Here is a 27,580-nt window from a genome sequence, read left to right as displayed (position 1 = left end):
GATATCTTCAGCCTCGGGGCCGATTCCATTCATGAATTCCTATCATTTCTAGATCATGGCTGGACTGAAAGCCATCCTCAGTAGCTTGTAGCTCCGAGCTACTAGGGAGAAAGACGGCAAATGGAAACCAGGAGGAGGAGCAGCCGAAAGAAATGAGAGGGAGTTGATTCTCCGCTGGGAGCCCTTTCAAAGCCTCTGCAGCTGCCCCGGGGTAACAGGATCTCTGCCTCCCGCCCGTCCCCCTCCCTACCTTTGTGAGCTACCTGGCAGGGTGAGCCCGGCTCCTCTGTGAGAATTTCACACCCCGTGGTGAAATCACAGCCCTGTAACTTTCCCTTTAAGAACTGTCAGAGCAGGGGAGGCCGGCCAAGCCAGGGCTGGAGGTGGGGACAGAGGGAAGAAAGAAAAAAAAAGAAAGAGAGGCAGGAAAAGTTTTTTCAGAGGAAAATGCAGGGTTTGTCCTTAACCCTGACGTCAGATCTTGCTTTAATAAAACCCCCCCAGGGCCGCGGAAGAGGCATATCTGGGGCTCCTGATGGGCCAGGCCAGTCTGGGCCCAGCTCCCCCGAGAGGTGGCCGGATCCTCTGGGCTCTCGCTCGATGCCTTTGCCACTGACTGCCAGGCATGAGGTGGTTCCTGCCCTGGACGCTGGCAGCAGTGACAGCAGCGGCCGCCAGCGGCGTCCTGGCCACGGTGAGTCCTGCCCGGAGGGGCTCAGAGGAGACCCAGCTCCGTGCCCCACCGGGTGCTGCTGTTGGGGTCTGGTGGGAGGATGAGGAGGGCAGAGAAGGTGGGGCAGGAAGTTGCCCACTGGGGGGCAGAGGCGAGGCCCAGCGTGAGGAGTGGGGCTGCCCGGGGTCTGCAGAGGCTGGCAGGGCAAGGAGGAAGGGGCAGCCCTCGGGGAACAAGCCACGGGGTCCTGCACGCCCTCCCTCCCCACCTGAAATAAAGCAGAGAGAATGGGGCACTCCAGGAAGCTGGGCGGTGGGGGCTTGGGCTCCAGACCCGGCTTTGCCCAGACTGGCTGTGTGGCCTTGGGCTGGTCACTCACCCTCCCGGAGCACCACGGAGTGAGGAAGTTGTTAGGAGAATCTTTGAGTTTGAAAACTCCAAGGCTCCAAGCATTGGAGATACTACAAGGGTGGGAGATGGAAAAAGCGAGGCAAAGTTGGAAAGGAAAATGCCAGCTTTCAACACAAGCTCCTCACTCGAGCGCACGGCGCTTGGAGTGATTTCTAACTCCCGCTGCCGCCGCCTCGGGTTTGCACAGGCTCCGCGGTGGGTAGTGTGCACACTCTGGTCCTGCACGCGAAGCCTGCTCTCCGGTTGCAGGAGGGCCCACCTGCATCCCAGGGCACACCAAGGACAGGGACAGAGGTCTAAACCTCCAAGAAGCCAGGGGACCAAGACACGTGGCAGCACAGAGCCAGCTGCTGGGGCCGGGCGGGAAAGGCAGGCGGGAGGTGGGTACAGGGTGGGCAAGAGGTGGGTAGCTGGGCGGGGTCCGGATCCAAGACCCCGCAGCCCCAGCCAGGGCCTGCTGCCAGCTGTAAGACGGAGGGGAGACAGCAAGCGGTCCTTATCACCAGCTTACACTGCTGGCTCCCTTGGGGATTAATGAACCCCCTTCACAGATGAGCAAACTGAGGCTCAGGGTTAAGCTACTTGCCCATGGCCCCAAAGACACTGGGTCTGCTTCACCCAGCTCTGAGGCTGCGAGCCCCTGGCTAACTGAGAGGTGGTGACAGGTGTGCCCCCAGGGATAGAGTCTGCCATGGTTAAGCCCTCCATACCCTGTGTGGTGCCTGCCTATAGCTGGTGCCGACCCACCTTCCAGAAATGATATTAGCTCTGTTTTACAAATGAAACAAATGGAGACTCAGAGCAAGTGAGGGACTTGCCCGGGGTCTCACCATGAATAAGTGGCCAGGGCTCAAACTTAGATCTTGCGGTGCCAAATCGGAACGTTTCTTCCAGAGCTCTCCTATAGGGGACGCTGAGCATGTCCTACCCCAAGGAGCCGAATCAGCCTTTATTTCTTTCCGATGCTGGGTGCAGCCGCGCCTTTATCTGGGCCCGGCTGTGCAGGTTGGGACGTCTGGGAGGGCAGGGCGTGGATGGAGAAGAGGTGAGGGCTGCAGGGCGGCCGGAGTCTGAGCGAGGAGAGGAGGAGGGAAGCTTAAGGCAGGGTCCAAGTGCGCTGGCGCCCCAGTTGCCTCCCAGAGCAGCTGGCGCTGGGACACGTGGAGGACAGAGCCGGGGGCTCGGCCAAAGGAGACCCCAGGAAGGAGCCAGCGGGGAGCAGAGGGCCCCAGGCCTGGGAGGGAGGGACGGCTCCCGGAGGGGCTGGGGCAGGTGCCTCTCCCAGACCACACAGCCCAGCGCTGGCTTCACGAACCAGGAGCTCCCGGGACAAAGGCACGGCACTGGGCTCTGCACCCTCCCATCCCGCCGTGGGCTGGGACTGACAGAAAGCCGTGAGTCCGAGTCCGCTCAGAAAGCAGCGCCTGCTGCCCAGGCGCATTCCACGCATAGCCTCCGCCCGACACGGAAAGGACTCGGCCAGCAGGGCCCGGCGGGACGTTACCGGAAAAATGCTTACAAATTCCTATGGAATTCCTATGGAAGAAAAAGTATGTGAGAATTGCCAAGAAAATGTTGAGGAGCTAGAGTTGTGAGGGAGGACTGAAAACATGCTGTGAGGTTCCGGAGGGGGAGGAGGCAGACGCCAGCTGGGAAGAGCTCAGTCTAGCGGGCAGGTGGGAGCGTGAGCTCAGAAGGAGCCTGTGCACGTGGGCTCTGATGTGTGCTGTGGGCGTGGCGCGGCCAGCTCTGACTTCCCCCTCTTTATTCTCTTCTTCCTTCGACATCTGTGGAGTGTCCGCCACGGGCTGGCAGGAAGGGACTGCTAGGTTTAGTGAGTGCTGCCAAGCGCTGTGCCGAATGTCGAATGCTGTGCAGATATGCACATACGACCTATCTCAGTTCATCCAACAAGCGTGTATTACACACAGCCTGAAATTCCCATAACAACACTATTAAGCAAGTGTAATTACCCACCTTTATAGATGCAACACAGAAGCTCAGAGAGGGTAAGTAATTTGCCCAAGGTCACACAGCTAGTAATCAGGGAGCTGATGTTTGAACCTAGGTCCAGCTCTTTGCAACATAACCTCCTGCCTCCCTGATCCACGTACTTGTGCAGAAATGAGAAGCAGTCCCTGTCCCTACAGGCTATCAAGGTAGGTGACAGGGGCAAAGCATTCCAGGATAGACAGGCTGGGACGCAGGCTCTGCCACTGGCTGTGCCAGCTTCGGCAAGTCCCTTACCACTCTGGACCTCACTTTCCTCATCTCTTAATCGGGACTAAGACCTCACCCCCACCAAGCTCCCTGCTGCGGGACGTGAACACCTGACTGTTTGAGGGAAACCCTCAGAAGCATCTCATTGGGCAAACACATGCTGCAGTGACAAATTCTTGGGCTAACATTGGGGCTGTGGTGGTCTGTGTGCAGGTCTATAGGTGACACCCGTGTCCTCTCTCCCATATCAACATGTATGGCCATGCCTAGCTATATAAGCATATGTGTGTGTGTGAATGTGCTGTGTGTGAGAGTATGAGCCTCGCATGCGGGTCAGGACACTAACTCGTTCTCTGCTCCTAGAACCTACTGCAGAATAACGTGGACCTGGGTGTGTGGCAAAATACCCCCTTTAAATAAGAGAGAGAACATAAACACTATGCCTTTTTTACACCTCCCGTTTAGAGTTGGAATCTGAATGAGCATTTCAAACCCCACCCAGGCCCCGCGGCCACCAGCTCAGAGCCTCTTTGGGCTCCTTGAAGCCCCTGCTCCCGGCTCGGAGCCCCTCCCACCCACAGCTTGTCCAGGATGCTGGCACTAAAAAGCATTTTCCCCTTGGCGTGGCATTTGGCGAGGGAGTGAGCACGGGAGCAGGTCTCCACGCACCCAGCTCTTTGGAAGACAAAAGGCTGCCCTGGGGGCTCCTCAGCAAACCCACCCGCCCACCCCCAGGAGAGTGCCCCTCCCCCGTGCCAGCAAGGCAGCCAAATGCCAGGAGGCTGCCTTTGGCTTTGTGCAAACAGCAACCCTGGGATCCTCCCAGGACTCTTCACCGTCTCTCTGGGCAGCAGGGAGGTGTTAGCTCCACACCCTGCGAGCTCAGACAGGGGAACAGGAAGGCAAAGCAGCTATAGTGCGGGTGGGGACCTCAGCCCAGGCAGCAAAGCAAGGGTTACCATGGAAGTCTTGGAGTAAGACTGAACACGTTTGTTCGCTAGTTCGACAACAGCATGGAGCTTCCTACATCCCCAGGATGTGGCTGATGACAAGGCTGACACTGATCATGTGCTGGCTTTGCTCTGGGCACAGCATCCTCCCACACGAGGATGGGGCAGGTAGTACTGCACCATCTAGCCCAGTGCCCTGCGTCAGTAGCTGCGTGCAGCCGGAGCTCACTGAGCACTTGAAAGACACGCTGGAAGAGTGAGGTGCACACCAGATTTCAGACCCTTATTATGAACACAAGAGCATAATAGTCTCATTAATAAATTTTGTACATTGACTCCATATTGAAATGATACTATTTCGAATATACCATATTAGGTTGAACAAAATATATGATTCCACTAAATTTCACCTGTTTCCTATTACTTTTTAATGTGGCTACTAGAAAATCTAAAATTCCTTGTGTGGCCCATTATATTTTACTAGATAGTGTTGGCCCGAAAAGACACAGATGTGCTCAGAGGTATGATAGTAGGCTGGCGGGGGTGGAGGGAGGGGCAAGGGCTCATCCCAGAGTGCGGCTTACTGCACCCTCAGGCAGGTAACCCAGCCTTCCTGAGCCAGGATCATCTCCATAAAGAGGGATATGTTAAGAGTGGCTTCTTGGGGTTCTTGGGAGGAGTGAAGAACGAAATGGTAATAAAATACGGGAAGCTCCAGGAATACCCAGGGGACATGATTCCACTGTTGCAAGAGCAGAGCGGGGGAATCACAACCTCAGAGGCAGCTCCAGCTGCAGACAAGGCCCAGGTCCAAGCGAGCAGGGGTTTCTGAAGACCCCAAGCTTGGCCCCAGGTGGGTGGGAGGAGGGCCAGACTAGCTGGTTCCAAGAAGGACCCCATGTACCTGCACTTAACCTGCACCCAGGTGATTCTTGTGTGCACTTGATTTCAAAAACCAGTGAATTAGACAGACTGGTCTCTCCCCAGCTCTGACATTCCATTAATCAGTCAACTCTCCTCCTCCTCCTCCTCCCCACTATGAAAGAAGAAAGGGAGACAAAGTGAGGGGAGAAGAGACTGGGCCTCTCAAAACGTGAATGATGGGCATTCCAGGGCAGGCGATAAAATCTGAGCCCGCCCACCCCAAGGTCTCCAACGTGGAGGCACGTTCAGGCTTGGGGCTTTGTTTGTGGATCTGCTAAATCTTGACTGGGGGTGGGTGTGGGTAGGAGAAGTGGGGGAAAATGAGAGCCCAGGCCCAAAGGAGGAGAAGGGAAGGGTCTGGAGTAGAGAGAAGAGACGTGCTGTGAGCCCGCCCAGGGCTGGGTGGGGTGGAGGGGGTATCCAGGGGCAGAGGAATGTCTGAGAGAGCAGGACTGTTAACACTGTCCTTGGAGCAAGCGGTAGACTCCTTGCCCGGATAGCCACAAGACCGAGGGAAACAGTTCATGCTGTGTGACTTTAGGCAAGACAATTGGCCTCTCTGCTCATTTTCTCATCTTGAAAATAAGGAGGTTGAACTTGACCCTTAAGCTTGCCTCCAGCTGGAGCCACCATATAATCCTAGAGTCTGCTCATTCATTCATTCACTGGGCACATCCATCATTTGACAAGCAGCAGGACTCTGTGGGATAATTCTTGCTAGGAGACCTCACAATACTGTCTCTCTGGAAAGGGTATTGTTGGCGCCCAAAAAGGTGTGCCCATGCTCTGGGATGTCCCTTTAGATGTACTTCCTCTCTCTCAAGGTGCCCCCAAAATGTTCTGCTCTCAGCCCAAGTCTCCTTTGTCAACCCTCAGAGCGTGCCTGTTTCTGGCCCACAGCATCCTCATAAAACTGAGAGCCGGCTCCTTAACCTCCGAGGGTCCCACCAGCTCAGGGGGTCTTCTTCAGGCTCTCCCTCTTCTTCCTGCCCAAGTCTGTTTTTCTTTGGTTCTTCTCTCGTTCGCTTTTTTTCTACATCATGCACCGTTTCCCCAAATACTCCTGGGTTCCCTCCCCTGTGCACATGCCCAAGCTGTTCCCTCTGTCCCAAATGCCTTTCCCACCCTTCTCTGTGTCGTGAGGCTGCTGCCCTCTCAACTGGTGGCCCTCCAGAATGCTTTCCTTGGCCTCTCCTGGTAGGGCTGCAGACATCCCACCGTGGGCCCCCGTAGGTTCTTGTTCTTGCCCGTGCAGAAGGAAACACGTCACCCAGCTGGGACTCTGGCTTCGCCCCACGCAGGAGCCACCCCTCCTGCCACCTCCTCGTGCGAAGCCCAGCCCCTTGCCGCTCCCGACCACCTGGGCTCTCAGGCCCCCGGGCCTTTGCACATGCTGCTCCATCTACCTGCCTTGCCCTGCGTTCTCCCTCTGGAGTGGACACTGTCCCTGCTCCCTTTCGTCTGTCACTGTGTCGCCGGCACATCACAGGTGCTCAAGGTGTACTTGTCGAGTGGATGAACTAACAAACCAGAGCCTTCCCTGGCGTGGGCGGGTGCATATGTGTGCAGGGGTTGGGGGAGGCTTCATGGTCGTGGGAAGAAGGGAAGGCCTGGCCCCGCCTGCTGAGAGGACTGACCGGCACGTGCCCACTCACGGGCTTGGTTCCAGAGCACAGAACCAGGAGGCAGGACACTGGGTTGTGCACAGTCTCCGCTTTTGTCTCTGAGCTTCAGGGTCTTCATCAGAAAAGAGAGACAGGAAAGGCACACTTTGCCCATGCTCCAGGCAGGGCAGTGCGGTGGTTAAGAAGAGGTGGCGGCACACAGCCTGGGCTAAGAGCCAGCCCCATCACGTCCCGGCTCCAAGCCCTCAAATCCCCTGGGCCTCAGTTTCTCATCTGTAAAATGGATGTAGATCTCATTTCATGGAGCTCTGGTGACTAAGCAAGAGGGTGCAGGGTAAATGCTGAGCGTGTGTTGAGAAGGGGCTTGGAGGGGACTTAAATGATACCGTGAATCGCAAGGTGCTTGGGATGAGGGGTGTTGTCTTTGGGAGAGCTCTTAGCTGAACCTGGCAGATGCTGCATGGATTGAGGACTGAGGGCACCTGTCCTCCCAGCCACTGCCCCTTGTGTTTAAATCTGCCCCCTACACACACACACACACACACACACACACACACACACACACACAATCAATTTCCTTGATGGTAGTCTCTGGCCCTGTTCCCCAGTGGCCAAGTCCTGACACTTGCAAACTTCAGTTCTTAAATGGTCAGAAGAGTCAGGCTCTGCCGGGCCCTTGCTGTGTGCCAGGGACCCCGCTATGTTCCTTGGCACATATATCTCATTTATTGCTCACAAGAGCCCTGTGTGGCAGGAACTTTTATCAACCACATTTTATAGAGGAGGAAACTGAGGCACAGAGAGTTTTACTCACTCTCATGGCATCCAAGCTTTAGACTACCTCTGTGTCCCCAAGCAGGGATCCTAAGGGTGTCCTTGTGTGTCAGCCTCTTCAACTTGTTCTGTTCCCCGTCTTACTCAAGGGTCCAGTCCAGGGGGAGGGAAGGGAGATGGCCTCAGCCCCAGGCCGTGGAGGGAAGACAGCGAGCAGAGCTGGAAGGCCCATAGCTGTTACTTTGCCCAGGCTGATCTCGTCACAAAGAAAGTGACTCATCCAAGGCCACCAGTCTCAGCGTGGGGACTGACGCCCAGAGTTTCTTCCCTCCAGGGTGTGGGCTCAGGAGCCCTGTGCAGATGTTCACCCCTGCCTTGTAGGTGGAACAGGTCTGAGCTCAGTGGTTGGCGTCTTCTTCCACCCTGTGTCAGCTATAGCTCCAGGGCTGGCCCCTCTCTGATCACTCCAAGGCCACTGTCCTGCCCAGGCTTGGGACATAGGAAGCCCTGGGTTGCTTTTGGTTCCTTGAATAAACTGGATAGCAGGCAAGAGCAGAATGCTTTAGGGGTCACTGGAGGAGGCTGGGACCTGGAGTCAGACAGCTGAATGTGTCAATTTCCCGCTGTGTCTCAACCTCTGTGGGTCTCAGTTTCCCCATCTGTGAAATTGGGACCATCGGTGCTGACCTCACGGGGTTGTTTTGATCATCACCTTGGCTGACTCAGGGAAGACTCCTGTCTTCCCTGGGGAGGGCACATACATCCTCGTACCTTGGCCCCTGCCTGCCATCTCCATGTCCTTGAACCCTGAGCCCCAGCAACACTGATGACCGGCCTTGTGTCCTGGCGTGTTGTTTCAGCCTGCACATGCTTGCTCATGCTGGGTCCCAGCTCAGACGCCCTCTCTTCCCTTCCTCTGGACAACTTTCCCTCATCCCGTAAGATTCAGTGTAAATGCCTCTTCCTCCAGGAAGCACTCCCTGTTCCTACCCTCTGGACTTCCCTGTTCATCCTGCACCCAGAGCCCTTCCCTAAACTGTGCTGAACTCCCTAGGTGTGATGACTTAAGAGACAGGAGCTTTGCATCCCGGAGTTGAGATTCAAATCCCAACTCTGCCATTTGCCAGTGATCTTGGGCAAATTATCTGACTTATTTGTGACTCAGTTTACTCATCTGTAAAATGGGGAGGATAATAATAATAAAAGCAGCCTGCCTCTTAGGGCTATCACAAGGATTAAATTTCTTAAAGTGTAGATGATCTTGAGTCAAAGAAACCATCTAATCAAAAAAAAATCTTTGAAACAATCAGTGCAATTTGAATGTGGACTGGGTATTAACTTAAAAAAATTACAAAATGGTAACTAATTTTTATCAGTGTGATAATTGCATGGAGGTTGTATGTTTTTTTTAAATCCTCATGCTTCAGAGACACACTGAAGAATTTCAGGTAAAATCACAGGACATCTAGGATTTGCCAGATTTTCAAGAATAAAGAGCATGCTTATGTGTGGAAGCAACAGACGAAACAAAATCAACAAAGTGATGATAATTATTAAAGCTGGTGATGGGTGTGTGGGTTTGTTATATTATTCTTCCAACTTTGGTGAATATTTGAGCACGTCTCTAACAAAGAACACATTTTAGACTTGGAGATTATGTACGTGTGTGTGTGTGTGTGTGTGTTTAAAATATACCATTCAGTGTTTTTGTTGTGGGTTTCTCACAACCCTGTAAAGACGTAAACACCATGCTTGGCCTTTACCAGAACTCCAGGAGCCCGAGGGCTGCAGTTCTGGCCTTTGCTGCAGACGCAGGTGCCGATTTTACACCCCTGTGTCCTCAGAGGCTGGGTGTTCTCCGGGGCTTTGCCGTCCTCGCTTAGCCCTGCGCTTGCAACTCAGGGCTCGACACCTGGCTTCCTGCGCGCTCTGCTCTCCCGTGTAAAGTTGACTTCCCCGCCCAACGCTCACGAGGCTGCCTGTTTATAAAACCAATTAGTTAGAAGATCTCAGAAAACCTTCCACATCCCATCACATGCACCAGGCCAAGGCTGAATCAGCCACGGGACCTGCACGTCCCTGGAAGCCGCCCTCACAAGGCTCCGGGCACTGCGGGGCAGATGAGGGCCTGGAGTCCCAACCTTTTTGGCACCAAGGGACCATTTCATGGAAGACAATTTTTTTTCCACGGATCGGGGAGGCAGGGGGTGGTCTGGGGATGATTCAAGTGAGGTACATGTATTGTGGATTTTATTTCTATTATTATTACAATGTTGTTATATGTAATGAAATAATTATACAGCTCACCGTAGGTTGGGGATCCCTGCTCCAAGCCCTCAGCACAGGCGCCTTGCAGGGTTTGGAGCTTTCCAAGGTGGTGGTCTGTGCAGGGCAGCTCTCCCAGGCCCCACGTGAAGGGCAGCCCCCACCAGGGGCCGGGGTACAGGGGCCTGGGGGTGCACTCCCCAGAGGTGCTGGGAGAACAGGTGTTCATTGCCTGTGGCTGACTTAGATCCACGCCAAATGTAAAAACAAGGCGGCGGGGAGGGAAGGTGGGCCCACAGCTCTGGGCTCAGGCCCGTCTGCATTCTCCCACTGCCCCCACGGCCTCTCTGTTCAGTAAAGCAGTGAACAGAAGTCACTTCCAGCAGGGCAGCCCTCTCCTGAGAGTCCCCAGGGCCCACGTGGGGCCGGCTCAGACCATTCCTGCCTCAACGCTGCCCCCTTGTGGAGCATCTGGGTTTGGCTCTCAAACGCAGGCAAGCCAAGACTTCTGCCCATCGGCAGTGTTCATTGAGCACTGGCCCAGGGTGTGCCAGGTGCCTTGCTCGGCACCGAGGAGGTGGAAAAAGGCAACCCATGCCTTTTTCCCATGCCTTGTAGAGCCCTACAAGAGGCTCTCCGTTCCTCTTCCGGGGGCCCTGGGCAACCAGGGCCCAACTCCGTTACAATCCTCCCTGTGGGCGAGGACCTGCCTTGTCCACTGAGCACCAGGCACACAGTAGATGCTTGGTGCACGTGTGTGATGGGCGGGTGGAGGAACGAATGCATGGAGGTGAATGAATGAGGGAGTCGGGCAGCATGGTGACTACAAGTGCAGGCTTTGGAGGGACACGTGGGTCTCATGCCACTTCCCAGCTGCAAGACTTTAAACAAGTTACTTAAGCTCTCGGCCTCAGTTTCCCCTATCTGTGAGATGGGGATAATATTACTAACTGCTCATTAGGGCTGCTGGAGGATGCTGTCATCACCACCATTTGACCAACAAAGGAACAAGCTTGGCCCCAGGTCTTAGAACTGGGAATGACAGGGAGTGGGGGCTGCCTAAGAGGATCCCCTCCCCGCAGATACTGTGCCCTTTCGTGCATCCCATGCCCTGTTCACCAGTGAGCCCTTGGGTGGTGCAGCCCACCATGGCCGGCCTCCTACTTGCTTCTTCCGTGCCTACAGCTAAGCATTTTTTATAAAGATGAATTAAAACTATTGTGCAAAGGTCAAATTCTAGACTGACATCTTCATAGGCCCATTTTCAGAGAGCTGAAATGCACTATAAAAGCCATAGTTACCACTCACTTTTGAAAGTTACCTCAAAAATACATTGTCACCTTTCCTACAGGGCCTTTATTTTTTTCCCCCTATTTTAATCAACTCAGGTTTGCCCAGTAGGTGTGATTGAAGGGGTCATTTCACTGCTTCCAACCTGCATGCTGAGGACCCTCTCTGTCCAGATGGGTTGAGTAGGCAACACTCAGGGGCTTATCATTGGGAGCTACGCCTTTTTATATTTTTCTCATTTTTCAACCGTTTTCACACCAAGGGCAAAATATATAATTTTCATTCCACTGTGAAAGACCTGAGCAGCGTGTGGCCCGAGGGATCCCAGAATGGTGTGTGTCCGCAGGTCTGCCCGGACTCTGTGGGGACGCAGTCCAGGGGCGTCGGTGGGCAGTGCACAGAGGTGCGAATCACACAAAAGTCAGGCAGGCGTGAGGAAAGGAAGCCGGCCGAGGATGCCTGCCACACTTCTCCCCTCCCCTGCCCAGGGTTCTAGGGCAGTGGTTCTCCTTCCCATAAAAATCGCCAGGGGTCACAGGTCAACCTACAGATTCTGGGCCCCGGCCTGGAGGAACTGAAGCCGAGCGTTCAGAGAGGGCCCCAGGAAGCTGTGTCTGACAAGTTGCATAGGCCAGTGGTCACTAGATCCACCTGGAGAGATCCCAACGGCCAGGTGCCTCCCCAGGCCACTCAATCAGGATCTGTGGGGACAGTGGCCCGGCATCAGTGTATGAAAGCTCCAGGCTGGTTCTAAAATGCAGCAAAGTTCGGGAACTCTCAAGGTAGTTGGATTCTGTTGGAGGTTTCCCGACCTGGGTAGTTGGGAGGGGTCCCTGAGGAGGGGTCTGCATGGGGTGGGTGGGCTGGGGTGTGCAGGCTGCAGCAGGAGGAACTGGGCAGGACCCGGCTGTGGGGCCCTGGGCATCTTGCCCCAGGAAGCAGCTCAGAGTTGTCACCACCTCATGCCTTCCCCATAAACACAGTGGTATCTGCAGAGTCTAATTCCAGAAGTACATCATAAAAGAGACTTTTATGTGAACATCTGCAATTTGGAAGCGCCAAGGCTGTGTTTTTCTTTCTCTGGCCCCAGACAATGCTCTCCTTGATTTGCAATGTTTTTTATTTCCTTTTTTCCTCCTTAGCTTCTGCTGTTGGAAAGAATGATCTGGCTCCATAGGGCAGTGTGTTTGCAAAGATCAGTTTCTCCATCTGCAGAATGGGCCCAGTCACCCCAGCTCGGGTAGCTCATGGTGGATAAGAGGACAGTAGTCAGGACCAGAAGCAAAGCATTTGAGGCCTTTCTTGATCTGTGCTACCCATTGAGTCCACCCTCATCTGTCCCAGCCTCCACACCCTCCCACCTCCACCCTGCGCCCACACGAGGCCCCGAGAACTAGCACACGTGCCAGCTCAGTGCACTTGCACCTGATCCTTGTGTGTGGGTGCCCTCCTTCCTCACCTCTATTCCTCCTCCTCCTTCAAGCCCCACGGCGCAGTTCTCCACCCTTGAGACTCTCTCGCCATCCCTGGCGCACACAGCTCGCCCCTCCTCTGTTCTCCCAGGAGCAGGGCCACTTGGTTCCCCCACTGCCTCCCAGCACACAGTGCAGCACCTGGCACAAAATGAAAGCAGACTAGAGATGCGCTGAATGAACAAACGAGAGGGAAAATGAATGAAGGCATGTTGGAGAGGATGCCATCATTACAGCGTTTGTTGCACTGAATTGCAATCGTCATTTATGTCTGTTGGCCTCATTAGGTGAGTCAGTGAGGCGAGGAACTCTGTCTTTGCACCTTTGCTTCCTTGCGGCCTAGCACAAAGCCTGGCACGAAGTAGACGTTCAGTAAGCCTGTGTTGAGAGAATGAGTGAGGCGATGTACATATCCCTGGCTGAACTGTCAGCCCCTGGGGACACAAACCACTCCCATGCTAGCCACCTGTGTTCCTGTGTGCACACAAGCACGAAGAGGGGGGTGGGCAGATTATCAGAAGTCTGGACTTACTGGTGACCTTCATTCACACACCCTAGGTGGCTGGACCTAGATGCTGGACAAGGCAGCCAGGACTCAGAGGGACAGTCACCCACCCAGTCTGCAGGTTTCCCCACGCACCTGTCCAGGACTCTCTGCCCAGGCTGTCTGGGAGATTTCTTACCACTAGATGGCGCCAACAGCAAGGGCTGGCTCAGCGGACTGCCCGGATTCCATCCTGCACTGCCCATGGGCTCATAAGCAGTGTCCCTGTGCAGAGGGAGGCCTTCGCTGTGGCTTCCCTTAGCCAGCTGCATGCCCTGGCACCTCCAGGCAGGTACTTGGGAAGGAAGCTTCCTTCTGGGGACCTCTAACTTGGGATGGAGACAGGAGGATGGATGAGTGGGGTAGCCCCCAGATAAAAGCTTACTGTGGCTCAACTCGAGCGTCCGGCTCTGTCCTGGGCACGGCGGGGCGGGGGAGAATGTGCAACCACATCAGTGCCAGGCCCTGCTTAGTGCTCCCGCACGCCCAGTGCACCTCCCAACTGCCCCTGGGGCGAGGTGGGTGTGATCACGCCCACCTTGCAGATGGATGCTAACGATCGGACAAAACAGGACGCTTGCCCGGGACCACGGGGAAAGAACCCACATCTGCCCGGCTCAGGCCCCTTGTTTTATTCTTGACACCCAAGCGTAGAGCTGAGAGGACAGGTCTGGGTTCCAGGATGTGATGTCCAGAACATCAAGTGACACCAAAGCCCTTTTTAGCCAACAATCCCCCATCCATCCGTCCGTCCCAGCAGCCCACACTTGTGAAGCCCTGCTGTGCACCATCTGCGTGTCTCAGGCACACAGAGAGGGGCAAGGCCCAGACCCTGTCCTTTACAAGTCCACATCCAGTGTGGGGGCAGCACCTCTGACTCAGCACAGGGAAGGCAGGGAGGGCTTCCTGGAGGAGAGGACATCTTTATTCCTTTGCCAAGAGCACATCCTGGCAGCGTGAGGACTCATCAGAGGATCTGTTGGTGCTTAGGAAGCTCCAAGTCTTCTAGAGTTGTAGCCAGACAGGGAAAACCTCTCTCCAGTGTCGAAAAGAGAAGGGTGTGTGTGTGTGTGTGTGTGTGTGTGTGTGTGTGTGTGTGTGTGTGTGTGTGTTTGACTGGTTTTACTGATTGAGGAATTTGGGGGTTTCCTTGTATCCTATTGTGTTTTTGAGGAGGCACAAACAAGGGCAGTCACATAACACCTCCCAGGCAAATGGCAGCCAGCGCCGCCAACCCCAGAGAGCTTTGTTCTCCGCCAGCCAGGCCTTCCCAAGCCATGGCGCCCACAGGCCACCCTCCCTGAAAGGGGTGGCAGGCATTATTCTCTTGGCCATTCTGGGGTCTGTCTTGGCCCTAACAGAGAAGCCACCCATCTGTCGCCAGTGAGGACAGGCAATGTCAGGCACCCTGCCCTGGTCCCCATGGAGTTCAAAGGCACAACATCTAAAACACACAAATGTCTAATTACGAAGCGTGCTTGGCGCCTTAAGCAAAAACCAGGCACTCACAGGTCTGGCGGGTCAGGAGAGTCCATCAGGGCCTACAGGTGATGAAAGCCCCAAATCAGGGTTTGCCTTTTTGGCTTTCAAAGACCCTTTAGTCCTTGCAGCAGTATTGACTGAACTTACTACATGCCAGGCCCGGGACCAAAAGTCAGACTAACTCAGCAGTTCAGCAGGACTCTGGTCCTTCCCCCCCAGCCAAGCGTGCAAGGCTGGACCCTGCTCACCTGGACAACGTGACTCTTGCCCTGGTGCTCAGAGAGTGTCCCTGCCTCCCGAGACGCCTGGAACTCGGCGTGGTACTCAGTGCCTCAAGCTGTAATAAACTGCCACTGACACCTGCCTCTTCCATCAGCTGTGGGGTCCCCAAGCACAGGGAATTTTTAAATTCATCTTCAAATGCCTAAAACTTAAGAGAGACTGTGAGCTAGCTCGGCAGACGTTCGTGGGGCGAACGAAAGAGCCCAGAGGAGGCAAAAGTAAAGGGCGTCACAGCGAGAGTCAGGAGACACGTTTGTGCCTGGGCCTTGGTGTGAGCAGGAGTGTCCTCCTCCCTCTCTGGGTCCGGGTTTCCTTCTCTGTGAAAGGGACGAAGACTGTGTCTGAAAATCCATCTCCGCACCGGGCCGCCACGCAGAGCGGATGCAGATGTGTCAGCCCGTAGATCAGGCTCCCCGTTCCAGATGGAGGGCGCGGCCAGGAGCCCAGCCAGGCCCCGCGCCCACCCCTCGGCAGCCCGGGCTCACCTCTGCTCACTGCAGGGCCCAAGCATCAAGGCTGAGAAGCCCTGGACAGGACGCTCTGTGGCGCAGGAGTGGGAGGCTGGCAGGAGGCCTGGCTCTGGCCCTGTTCCCCGTGTCCTCGGGCGGTGCTCCTCCTTCTGAGGACCCAGGTCTCTTCTGGTGTTCAGAGCGAGGGGCCCAGACGGGATTGAAGGAGGCAGCCAGCAAGGCCGGGAAACGGCGACTGGATCCCGCAGACGCGAGCAGCTTGAAGCTCCCGCACTCAGACCCCGGGGCGCCTCTCGGCCCGCTCCTCAGGGCCAGTAGCTCTGTGGGCCCTGGTTTCCCGTCCCCGCTGGCTGGCTGGCCCATTGTTACACCATCCTACTTGCCGGGACAAAGATGACATCATTGGCTGGGGGTGGGAAGGGGATATTGGTGGTGGGGGGTGGGGTGGTCCATAGCCCTGAGTGCAAAATACAAAGACTCCTCTATGCAGGGCTTGAGCTGGCAAGGAGGAGCCACGCAGGCTGGGGACATCCAGGTGGCAGGAGCTATAATGTCACACCTGCTGCCCCACTCCACCAGCCGTTCCTGATGCTCAGAGGGGAACGTGATAATAACAACAGGTCTGCTGGTGAGACCTGTGTTGAACAGGGGTCCCCTGACTCAGCGAGGCCTTAAGAACCCTTGGGGGAGTAAAGAGGGTGGAGTGGGGCTGCAGGTCGAAGCAGAAGGGCCCTGAGCCATGAGCCCAATGTGGCTGCCTGACCCCCAGCAGGCTTTGGACCTCTCCGAGCCTTAGTCCCTCTCTGTAAGATGAGGCCAGTCCCTTCCTCTGGGGCTGTGGGGACCACCAGGAAGGAAGGACGTGAGGGTGGGGTTGAGAATAATGTGATGAGAACCTTCTGGATACCAGGAAGATGGGAGTGTGGTGCAGAGCCCCCTGCCTCGGCCGCCCCCCTGACCTCTGCCCTCCCCCCGCAGGCCCTCTCTCCAGCCCCCACCACCATGACCTTCACCCCAGCACCCCTCGAGGACACATCCGCACGCCCCCAGTTCTGCAAGTGGCCGTGCGAGTGCCCAGCGTCCCCGCCCCGCTGCCCGCTGGGGGTGAGCCTCATCACAGACGGCTGCGAATGCTGTAAGATGTGCGCCCAGCAGCTCGGGGACAACTGCACGGAGGCCGCCGTCTGCGACCCCCACCGGGGCCTCTACTGCGACTACAGTGGGGACCGCCCGAGGTACGCAATAGGAGTGTGTGCACGTAAGTGAGACCTTCCCCTCCGCCCCCCACCCCCAGCACCCCAGCTCTGGCCCGAGGCCCCCCTCCCTGGGCACACCCACAGTGGTTTCCCGGCCAGGCTTCTGCTCGGGAGGTACCCCCAGCCCAGTCCAAGGTCAAAGGCCAGAGGCTGGGCCTTCCTGGGGCGAGAGGGACTGCACTGGTCATACCTGCAGGACCTGGCTCCTTGCTCTGTTCTTGGTCCTGGAGGCACACTCAGGGCTGTCCCCAGGGAAGACACAGCCACCACGAGAGACCTAAGCCTAGTTTTTTCTCCGAGTGGTAGGATCCTTCAGCAGATGCTCACAGGTCCCAGGGACTGCACAATTCCAGACACTGTAATAACATTGTAAATGAAAATGATATGGTTTTACAAAATCCAGTAGCCTTGAAAGAATGAAAACCAGCAGTGAGCAGCCATTCCTTCCTGCCACCCCACCCATGTTCCTCTGGTTACTACGGTCACTTTTAACTTTTTAGCCCTTTCTTCTGATGGCTACCACTACATATCCCATGTCTTCTGCTGTCTCTTAATTAGCTTGACATATCAATTTTGTATATATTATTAATATATTCCTATATGATGACTTAGCTCCTCCATACCACCAGATACTTCCCTGTATTTCAAATATTGTCATAATTTTTGGCTATGCAACCCTCAGTGTTTACAATGTTATGATCATGGAAATATAGTGCAGTATAAGTATAGTGTACTGGTCTGAATTTTCTCTCTTATGATGCCTATTGTTATTCCTGGAGTTTCTAGTTGCCTTTGCTTTCTCTTTACTCTTGGTCTATGATAGTGTCTTCATGTTCGGAGGGAGGCCTGTTGCTGTTTGTTGTTTGTTCACTCCTCAAGTGTTCCATCACGGGTATTCTGTCCTTTCTCGTTCCCAGAGACCTCATTTCTGAGACTTTCTGACATCCTTCTATCTGGACTTGTATTCCCTTAGCTTGAATCACCTGAACATTACCTGGAATACAAGGCCCAGCATGACAAAGAGAGGTCGCTAGGCATTATGACACAGCAGCCTAACTTCTGAAAGGTTCCACAAAGTCTCAGAAACCCCAGAGCCCCCTTCTTCCCTCTCAGTGTTGAATCAAACCTTCCCCATTACCAGGGCTCCATATACACCCCGATACCTGTTCCCGTACTGCATAGTCTCTTACCCTCAGCTAACCCATTATATTTCCTGCAGTTGGTTGTTGATGAGGGTTATACACATAATTCCCAGTCAGACAGCCCTATCTGAGCCTCATGGTCAATCTATGGCACTTTCTTGCCACTTTCTTTCTTTTATCATGGGTTGGTTCAGGCTTCAACTTTCATACCAAGTCATGTGTCTTCAGCTCTGTAAGTAACCACCCCACTTCCTCCCATCCTTCCAGTTTTATTTTCCTTTTATCTAGCAGTATGTTCAAAGAGAACTTGCAGCATCACCTGCACAGAATCCTCTGATGTGCTGGCTAAAAATGTTACTCCTGAGCCCTACCCCACACTTGTTGAGTCAGGTTCTCTGGAAGTGGGGATGGGATCTATACCTTTACCGAGACTCCCAGGTGGTTTTCATGCACGCTGAAGTTCAAGACTGACTGCTGATACACACACAGTCCGTCATCTACCCCCCCCCTCGTGACCCAGGCAGGGAAGCCTGGCCTGGGTTTCCTGCACTAGAACCATCTGCCTCACAATGTCTTTCCCTTTTCAAAAACATTCTTCAAGATCATTAAAAAAGTTATTTTGTTCATTGCAATTATATTAATCTCTAAAGCTATATTGAGATTTCATCATGTGCCAGGCACCATAAATTTATAGACATTCTCTCTTGGACCCAGAGGTTTATGGGCCAAGAAACTGCCTCTCCCACCTGCCTTCCCCATGGGGGGGGGGGGCTGGAAACCACTTTTCCCACCCCCATCCTTAACTGTTTGCATCTCAGTCCTGCCTTCACTTACTATATATAGCTCCTTGACTTGCCAACACCATGAGCCTCTGTGTATTTCCTGTTCTTTTATTTGGAAAAACAAGCAAAAACTATGGTCCAAAGGAGATTATAATAGGTGATACACTTACCGTGGTTTCGCTGGTCAGGGAGGCTTGAGATAAGTATGACCAAATAGGAGTTACAGAAATTCTCAGAGGCTTCAAATGTTCATGTCCATTGTTAAATTCCGAAAGGGAACTATCATGAGCTCCACAAGAAGCTTTTTCTTTTCTAAAAGAGTGGAACACTGAACTCTTGTCCAGGCAGACTCTGATCCATTGACCTCAACCCCCACACACATACATACACACATCACATGCACATGTGCACACACAAACATACACCTCACTAGTGCTCTACCGCAAATGTTCCCAGAAATGCTGCCAGAGTGTCTGAATGAGTTCATGAGACCCTAGTGAAGAAAGAGGAGAGTCTAGGGAGGGTCTATAGGTAGAAGAAGAAGGCATTTCTGGGCCAGAGGGAAAAGAGAAAGAAGGATCCCTCTAATAAATAGACAGTCTTTTAGCAAATGGTCCGCTCAGCCAATGGACAGTCCCCAAGACAGGCTAAATCTGTCCTTGGATATTTGCTTGTAATTAGGCCGTGACAAGGAGGTAATAACATGAGCAATTGAAACCCTGGCATGTATGGCTCAAACAGAAGACAGTGGGGAGTACAGCAACATGCTGAATGTGAGCCCTCGCTATCAGAGATGGCCCTGCTGTGCCCAGCCACGGTAAAAGAGTGAGGTCTTGTCTAGCCTGCTCTGTTTTCAAGAGAGTCTAGAAATCCAGATTTGTGTATTGTTTGTAAATGTTGGCAATGCATTCACAAATCTTTTAATAAACATTCTGTGGGCCAAACTAAATACATCTGTGGGCAGAGAGTGACCTCTGAATTAGACCATTCGGCTATTTCGGTTGTACAAACACCACTCTACATGTAATGCAGCTGGGTCAGGCCTGAGGGCATTGTGGTTTGCTGGAAAGATCTTATTTACAGGCAGACAGACTTGGCCCGGCTCTGCCACTTGCAAGCTACGTGACTGTGGACACATCACTTAAGGAGCCTGATAAAACCAACCTCACATGGTTGTTAAGGAATCAACAGGGAAATGCAAAAAAAAAAAAAAAAATGTGATTGGCTGCTTTTAGTTTTTATTTTATTTGCTTTGTTCTAACTTTCCTTTGTAGAAGACATCTCTGTCTTGTCCGTGGTCATCCTAAGAGGAGGCGGCAGGTCTGGTTCTAGGACTAGACACCACAGTCTAAGGAAGCAGTACACTCATTCATGGTATTTGGAGCTAGACAACCTGAGTTCAAATCCTAGTATCATCATTAACTAGTACTATGATTTCAGGCAAACTACTTAACCTTTTAAGGCTGGGTTTTCTCATCAAGGACAATGTGACACAGAAAGCCTGCCTCTCTGGGGGGCTGGAATGCCAAGTGCCTGCTACATGGTAGGAACCCAGTAAAGATCAGGGCTCACCCCAGCTCACATCCATCCGTTGAACATTCAAACAATGAACATACATAGGTGAGTGACAATACAAAAATGGGGTTACAACAAGGCATGACCCACTGTCCTTGTTCCCACAGGGCTGACAGTCCTTGCGGGTGTGGGTGAGGGGAGTGAAGGCCCCGATGGCAGAGCAAGGTGACCTGAGTTTCTGGAAGTCCTTCAATAAGAGGAAAGCTAACCAGGTCACCTCTGGACTTGCAAGTCTGAGATTAAATAGGAGGCAGCGAAGGAAACTGGCTTCACCATCTCGCCAGGAGCAGTTTATTGGATTAGTTAGAAAGAAAGTGAAGGAGGAGGAAACTCTGGAGCCTGCTGATGGGGCCATCACGGCCACTGGGAGTCCCCATCCCTAGCCTGTCGCGGGCAGGCAGCCCAGAGCAGCGGCAGCACCACCCCCACCCCCACCCCACCACCACCACCCTCCTCCCAGCTCAAAGCCCCTCGGAGGCTGCAGCAGCTCCTTCTAGATGCAGTGCTTCTTAGCCTCCGCTGCAAACTGGATTCACCTGGGGAGCTTTAACAGCTACCAAGGCCAACAAAAGAAAAATACTGAGATGCAGGTCCACCCCCATGTCCTGAGGCATGATGTGGGCAGAAGAATTTTTAAAGCTCCCCAGGTTCCACTGCGGTTCCCATGTGCAGCACATGGTGAGAAACCAGACTCCAGGCACCCCGCACTGACCTCTCCCTCCTAAGTCTCCACGCAGGGGCTCAGAGCTGTGGCTTAGCCCTCTCCCTTCTCTCCACCTTCTCCCACATACAAACACACATGGGCCCATGCACGCGCGCGCGCACACACACACGCACACACCCCTTCCTGGAGGGAGGGAGGGCGGGCAGGGGTGACTCAGAATGCAACGAGGAGAGACTCACCCAGCACTTCCTCTGCTCTCTCTCCTGCTACGCCCCCTCCTCCACTGGGTCTGGCAGGAGGATATGGGCTGTGGTCAGATCCCTGGGGTTTATCATTCGCCAGTTCCATGACCTTGATCAAATGAGTCGTTTAACCTCTCTGAACTTTCCTGTCCACCAAATGTGGAAAATAAAACTGTTCCCGTGAAGTGACCGGGAGGACTGAGTGAAATAACATATCCGATGGTGCCTGGCACAAGATCAGAGGGCCAATAAATAGCGTCCTTCCTTTCTGCACCAGCACGATAACCACCCCCAGGAAAAACAGTAGCCGTGGAAATGTTCACTCAGAGACTCTGCTTCCTGCTCTGGTCACCTGGGACTGGGGACTTTACCTTGCTGTGACTCAGTTTTGCTGTATGGAAAATGAAGATGACAACGTGATAGTGTTTCCTTAGGGAATGAAACATGTAACAAGCACGACACAGAGGGGACCCAGTGCCCAACCAGAGACAGTACTTACAAAACCTTCCTGCCTACTCGATATTAGGATTTATTATTAATAACCACCCTTAGGCAAACCCAGAGGACAGAACTATTGGCAGACTACAGATTCCAGATGCTCCTCCTCAGGTGGCACTCTTGCCACCCAGGGGCTCTCTGCCTGCGTTCCACAAACTGTCCTCAAGAGAGAACGCAATATCAGGGGTGACATCTGGCCCAGCAGCCCCCAAACTTGCCCTGGAGTGCTTGGCTGGCATGACCAACTCCACATAGCCACTCAGCCAGCATCTCATGCCTAATGAAGGACACTGGGGTCCACATACCCCAATCCCTGCTCCTGCTAGGAGGAGAGAACATCTCCCTCCTTCCAGGACTCAGGTCACAGGACTAGGAGTCATTCTTGACTTGTCTCCTCCCCCTCCTCCCCCCTCCTGCCCCCTCCTTCAGTAAGTCCTAGCAGCTCCTTCCAAATCTATCTAGAAGCTGTGCCCTTCTGCTCTCGGCTCTGGGCCTCTCTCTCATGCGCCTGGGTTCCTGGGTGGCCCTGACGCTACCCTTGACCTCTTCAACTTACTCTCAGCTCAGCGCAGTGAGTGTCCCTGTAAGTGGTTCACTCCCCCACCCAGCAGTTCCTTCTTGAGCAGCCCCTGGAGCAGCCCCTGGGAGCCAGCCACGGCTCTGGGCTCCCGCAGCTCTGCATCCTCCTCTGAGCCTAGGAGGAAGCCTTCTCTCACCTCCTCTCCTTCTCCCCCAACACCTGGCCCCCGTCCCATCCCAGGCCTCTCCTACTTGGGCCTTTACACCTAAGGGGCCTCCTCCCTACCTGGAAGGTTCCTCCCTGGGGCCCGGGCACTCCTCGCCTCCTGCAGACCTGCGCAGCAGCAGCAGCGCCTCAGCGAGGCCGTCCCACCCACCTCACTTGAGTTCAACTGTCCCCCACTCCCAACTCCCCCCGCTCCCCTCTTCTCCCAGGCACTTGTCACCATCGACTGCCGCCATCAGCATCAACAGCAGCACTACAGGCTCTATGTGTCTTTCCTCTGCCACCCCCACCACACTGTAAGCTCTTTGTCTATTTTGTCCACTATTCAATCCCCAGCACCTAGAAAGCTCCATAAATGTGCACTGAGTGAATGGAACGCGTGTTTCCAGGCATCCTGGCTTGGTTTACATGCCTGCCTCCCTCAGACCCATGAGCCCCAGTGGCAGGAGTTTGGCGGCACCAGGCTTTGTGCCAGGTGCTGGGGACACTACAGGGAGTAGGGCACTGGGGTCCCCGCCTGTGGGATGCCGTATCCTCTCACCCGGTGCTCAGCCCAAGGCGACTGGCGTGGGTGTCACTCCATGGGTTCTGGCTGACACTGTAAAGGAGCTCTCGCCCTCCCTGTGCCCGAGTCCCCCCCAGTGCCCACCTCACCCCTGCCCAGCCCTCTCAGCCTCCCTGCGTTTCCCCTGCAGCACTCACCCCTCTCTCGTGTTGGGAGACATGCCCAGGGTTCGGGTGTGGTCCGGGGTGGCCCTGCCGGGCCAGGGCACCGAGCCGGCTGGGCCTGACCCGCCGCCGCCTGTGTTGGCAGAGGTGGTCGGCGTGGGCTGCGTCCTGGACGGGGTGCGCTACGGCAACGGCCAGTCCTTCCAGCCCAGCTGCAAGTACAACTGCACGTGCATCGACGGCGCCGTGGGCTGCACACCGCTGTGCCTCCGCGCACGCCCCCCGCGCCTCTGGTGCCGCCACCCACGGAAGGTGAGGGTGCCCGGCCGCTGCTGCGAGCAGTGGGTGTGCGACGACGACGACGCCAGGAGGCCACGCAAGACTGCGCCGCGTGACACCTTCGGTGGGTGTGGGCCTGCTCGGGCTGCGGGCGGGCCTGAGGGCGGCTGCAGACCCTCCTGGAGCTCCGACCACCCAGGAGTGATTCATGCCCGCACGCCATTGCCCAGTCCACCACTCACTACATCTCCCCTGGAACCCTATTTCCCCGTCTGTAAAATGGAAATAACATCTTCTGTCCTGCCTATCTTATAGGAGACTCTGAGTGCAAAACAGAGTGTGTTGTAAAGAACAAAGCCCTACCCATGCAGCCATCATTATCCTACTGAGGAGTTTAGGGGTGGGGTGGGGATGGAGGAAAGGTGGGTGTGTGGGAACTTGGGGAGAGGAGGTGTGAGCAGGAAGAGATGGGTCTAGTAGAGATGTCTTTTTGTTTCATTTCTGCTTACTGGAGCTTAGCCCAGTGTCAGACACTTAGCAGGTATCTAATCAATATTTGTCATATTGGTAGATGAATGGATGGATGGATGATAGATGATGGATGGATGGATGAATGATGGATAGATAGAGGGATGATGGATGGATGGATGAATGATGGATGGATGGATAGAGGGATGATGGATGGATGGATGGATGAATGATGGATGGATAGAGGGATGATGGATGGATGGATGATGGATGATAGATGGATGGATGGATGGATGGATGGATGGATGATGGATGGATGAATGATGGATGGATAGAGGGATGATGGATGGATGGATGAATGATGGATGGATAGAGGGATGATGGATGGATGGATGGATGATGGATGATGGATAGATGGATGGATGGATGGATGGATGGATGGATGGATGGATGATGGATGGATGATGGATGGATGGATGGATGATGGATGGATGGATGATGGATGGATGGATGATGGATGGATGATAGATGGATGGATGGATTATGGATGGATGGATGATGGATGGATGGATGGATGATGAATGGATGGATGGATGATGGATGGATGGATGGATGGGTGGATGATGGATGGATGGATGATGGATGGATGGATGGATGGATGGATGATGGATGGATGGATAAATGTATGATGGATGGATGGATGATGGATGGATGGATGATGGATGGATGGATGGATGGATGATGGATGGATGGATGGATGGATGATGGATGGATGGATGATAGATGGATGGATGGATTATGGATGGATGGATGGATGGATGGATGGATGCTGAATGGATGGATGATGGATGGATGGATGATGGATGGATGAACAGACAGATTGATGGATAGATCAGCTAATACATATCTGAACTAGGGAAGAGGAAGTAGAGAGGTGAGGAAGGGACAGATGGAAGGGACATTGCTCAAGTAAGACTGAAGGTCTTGGTATCAATCCAATGCCTGGGGTGAAGGAGGAAGAAGAGTAGAGGAGGACTCCCGGGGCTCCTCATTGCTTAGGGTAGAATACAAGACAGGGAGCGAGGATGGAGTAAAGCAGATCTGCTTTATTTGCCACAGGGAGAGTTTGAGGCAGGCGTCCCGCCCTTGGAAGCATGAGGAGGAGTGTCCGGTGGAGGCAGCACTGGAGGAGGGAGGGGGCAGAAAGCCATCTGCTTGAAAGCTGCTGACAGTGGTGTCGCTGAGATGGCCTGATGCCGAGGTCTGGGGAGGCTGATATTTGAAGGGTGGACAGGAGGTGAGATGGGAGGATACAGAGAGGAGGATTGAGATGTGAGAGGAAAATTGGGAGCAGACAGTGGATGAGGTCATTTCAAGAGGGAAATGTCTACTAAGAAAGTGGACAGGAAGGAAGGAAGAAATGGCAATAGAGCTTGGGAGTTCTAAGAACACGGGGTAATTTTCTAAAAGCTGTAAGAGCTTCAGATTGGCCAGGGACTGTGTAGGGCAGGCTTTCTCAACCTTGGCACTGGCAATGTCTCGGGCCAGACACTTCTTTATGGTGGGCCTGTCCTGTGCACTGGAGAATGCTTAGTAGCATCCCTGGCCTCTCCCCCCAGAAGCCAGTAGTACCCCTTCCCCGAGTTGTGACAACTAGTAACACCTCCAGACATTGCCAGTTGGAGCAGCAGCGCTGTGTGGATGGGAGGAGGCCCAGGGCAGCTGTCCCCCACTGTCCCTCTCAGGAGGACACACAAGGGTCACCAGGGCAGCAGGGAGGCAGAGGCTGTCTGCTCATTGTGTGTGGCCCAGTGACCCCATTCTGACCGAGCACACGCAGAGCCCCTGCCTGGATGAGGCGACCCAGAAACCAAAGCCCTTTTATCCTCCTAGGCAGATCGCTGCCCGCCACCTGCCAATCTTGCAGGCCCAGCCCCTCCCAGCCCTGCCCCTCCCAGCCCTGCCCCTCCTCTGTCCTTCGAGGCCTCCCTTTCTTTCCTCTCTTTCTCACCCTCTCCGTCTTAAACTCAGTCATTCCTGCATTCATTTGTCAATGTTCCCTGCACCCTATCAGCTTGGAGGGCTGAGTGTAAGGCACTTTCTCTTTCTCTCTCCTGGTCCTAGCTAGATCTCTACTCTCTCCTGTGTTTCTCTCTCTTCCTCTCTCTTCTCCGACCTGCTCCATGCTTGTATTACTTTTCTCACCTTCCCTCTGTTCATTCTACCCCTCCTCCTCTCCTTATCTCTCTCTTTCTCCTTTCTCTGCCTTTACATCCCTTCCCCCCACCTGTTCCTGTCTCTCTGGCTTCCTGTGGACTGTGTGTCTGGTGGGACCAGGCCACTCTCCAACTCTTCCTCTAGTGAATCTTGTTCCATCTTTCCAGGGGCGGTTCTCTGTCTTCTGGCTCTTTGCCTGCCTCCATCTCTAGTTCATCACCATTTCTGATTTTTCATGCAGTGAGTGAGCACCTGTCATGTTCCAGATGCTGGGGATACGAGTATTCGTAGAACCACCCAGCGGTGGGTCGTTGAGTTGGCCACAGTCAAGTGACCACACACGCTCACCTTGACCGAACTTTCTAAGGGCCAGGGACAGCCTGGCTGCTTTCACAGGCGTGAAATCATCTTGCCTAACCACAGCCCTGGGAGAGGCATGCTGTTGTCAGCCCCATTTGCAGGTGGGGAACCTGAGGCATGAGGTGTAGCCAGCATTTTGGAAGTCACATAGCTAGTAAGTGGCAGAGGAACCCTGGTAATTTGACTCTGAAGCCTGTATGTCCTCATAACCAATATGCTGTCGGCATTGCTGAGACAATCTGTTAACTGTTAGGATGCAGATACGCAGGGACAGAGACAGTGTCTTTTTTTTTTTTTTTAACTAGGGACAGGGTATTGCTCTCTCACCCAGGCTAGAACTCCTGGGCTAAAGGGATCCTTCTACCTCAGCCTTCTGAGTAGCTGGGACTGTACCCAGCCCAACAATGTCTTTTTATCCTCCTATTCTCAGTACCTAACAAGATGCTTGATACATAATTACTCAAAATCTAGACCTTTTTATTGTCCTGCCAGGCCACAGGCAAATATTATTTATTGTTCCAAAGAGGAGGCAGGCCCAGAGTGGGTTATCTAAGGTCATATAGCTTGTAGGTGACAGAGTGGGATTTGAACTTGGGTCCACCTGTCTCTAAAGATGGTTTTCCTTCCAAGCTTCCATACTGCCTCTCTTGATCAGAAAAATATAGGGACCTGAAAATATATTTTCTGCTCCCTGGTTATAAGCCAACTTGCCCTCCTATGGGGAAGGACACCCAAATGCTCTCTCTCTTGCTCTCTCTGTCTGAGTTTCGGGGACCCCAAACGTTGGTGCAGTGACATGAGGGTGTGGGGCTGGTGGGGGCTGGAGGCTCATGGGGAATCTGGCCCCCCACGCAGCAGCTGCGGACGAGGTGGAGCCGTGGCACAGGAACTGCATAGCCTACACGAGCCCCTGGAGCCCCTGCTCCACCACCTGCGGCCTGGGGGTCTCCACGCGGGTCTCCAACGTCAACGCCGGGTGCCAGCCTGAGCAGGAGAGCCGCCTCTGCAACCTGCGGCCATGCGAGGTGGACATGCGGCCGCTCATCAAGGTGGGTCCAGCGCGGCAGCGGCATCTGGGACTTAGCAGGCAGACAAACCTGCCTCTGAGCCTGGCTCCTAAACGTCCTCGTGGGCACCTGCTATAAAATGGAAACAATTAAGCCCCCCGGGATGGGTTTGGTGTAAGGGTTTTTTGGGATAATGTGTGTTACCAGGCTGAACTCCACTCACTGGAAGCTCTGGCTGTTACCGTATGATTAGAATCAAGGTCACTCTGGAGAGATGTCGGGGACCCTAAAAAT

General features: G+C 54.1%; 1 protein-coding gene and 1 long non-coding RNA gene across 4 annotated transcripts in view; one reads left to right on the top strand and one right to left on the bottom strand.

The window, feature by feature from the left end:
• The first annotated feature begins 421 nt into the window (after positions 1-421).
• CCN4 (cellular communication network factor 4) overlaps positions 422-27,580 on the top strand; it is a 31,568-nt gene continuing 4,409 nt past the window's right edge. The window contains exons 1-4 of one of the 3 annotated variants that reach the window (XM_012785445.2): positions 424-694; positions 16,361-16,640; positions 23,101-23,358; positions 27,135-27,328. In XM_012785445.2, coding sequence (XP_012640899.1) covers positions 626-694; positions 16,361-16,640; positions 23,101-23,358; positions 27,135-27,328 — 801 coding nt within the window. In that variant the 5' untranslated portion in view covers positions 424-625. Of the gene's footprint in view, positions 695-16,360; positions 16,641-23,100; positions 23,359-27,134; positions 27,329-27,580 lie in introns of all 3 variants that reach the window. The other 2 variants (XM_020289025.2, XM_020289026.2) reach the window with 2 other exon arrangements.
• Positions 12,874-15,257, bottom strand: LOC105882776 (uncharacterized). Its single transcript, XR_012920026.1, has 3 exons — positions 14,879-15,257; positions 13,288-13,477; positions 12,874-12,982 (listed from the first exon to the last, which is right to left on the bottom strand). It is a non-coding gene; the product is annotated as an uncharacterized LOC105882776 (long non-coding RNA).

The sequence above is a fragment of the Microcebus murinus genome, chromosome 7 (assembly GCF_040939455.1).
Source record: "Microcebus murinus isolate Inina chromosome 7, M.murinus_Inina_mat1.0, whole genome shotgun sequence".
NCBI lineage: Eukaryota > Metazoa > Chordata > Mammalia > Primates > Cheirogaleidae > Microcebus > Microcebus murinus.
The sequence above is the reverse complement of the archived record's forward strand: the minus strand, read 5'-3'. Positions and strand labels throughout refer to the sequence as shown.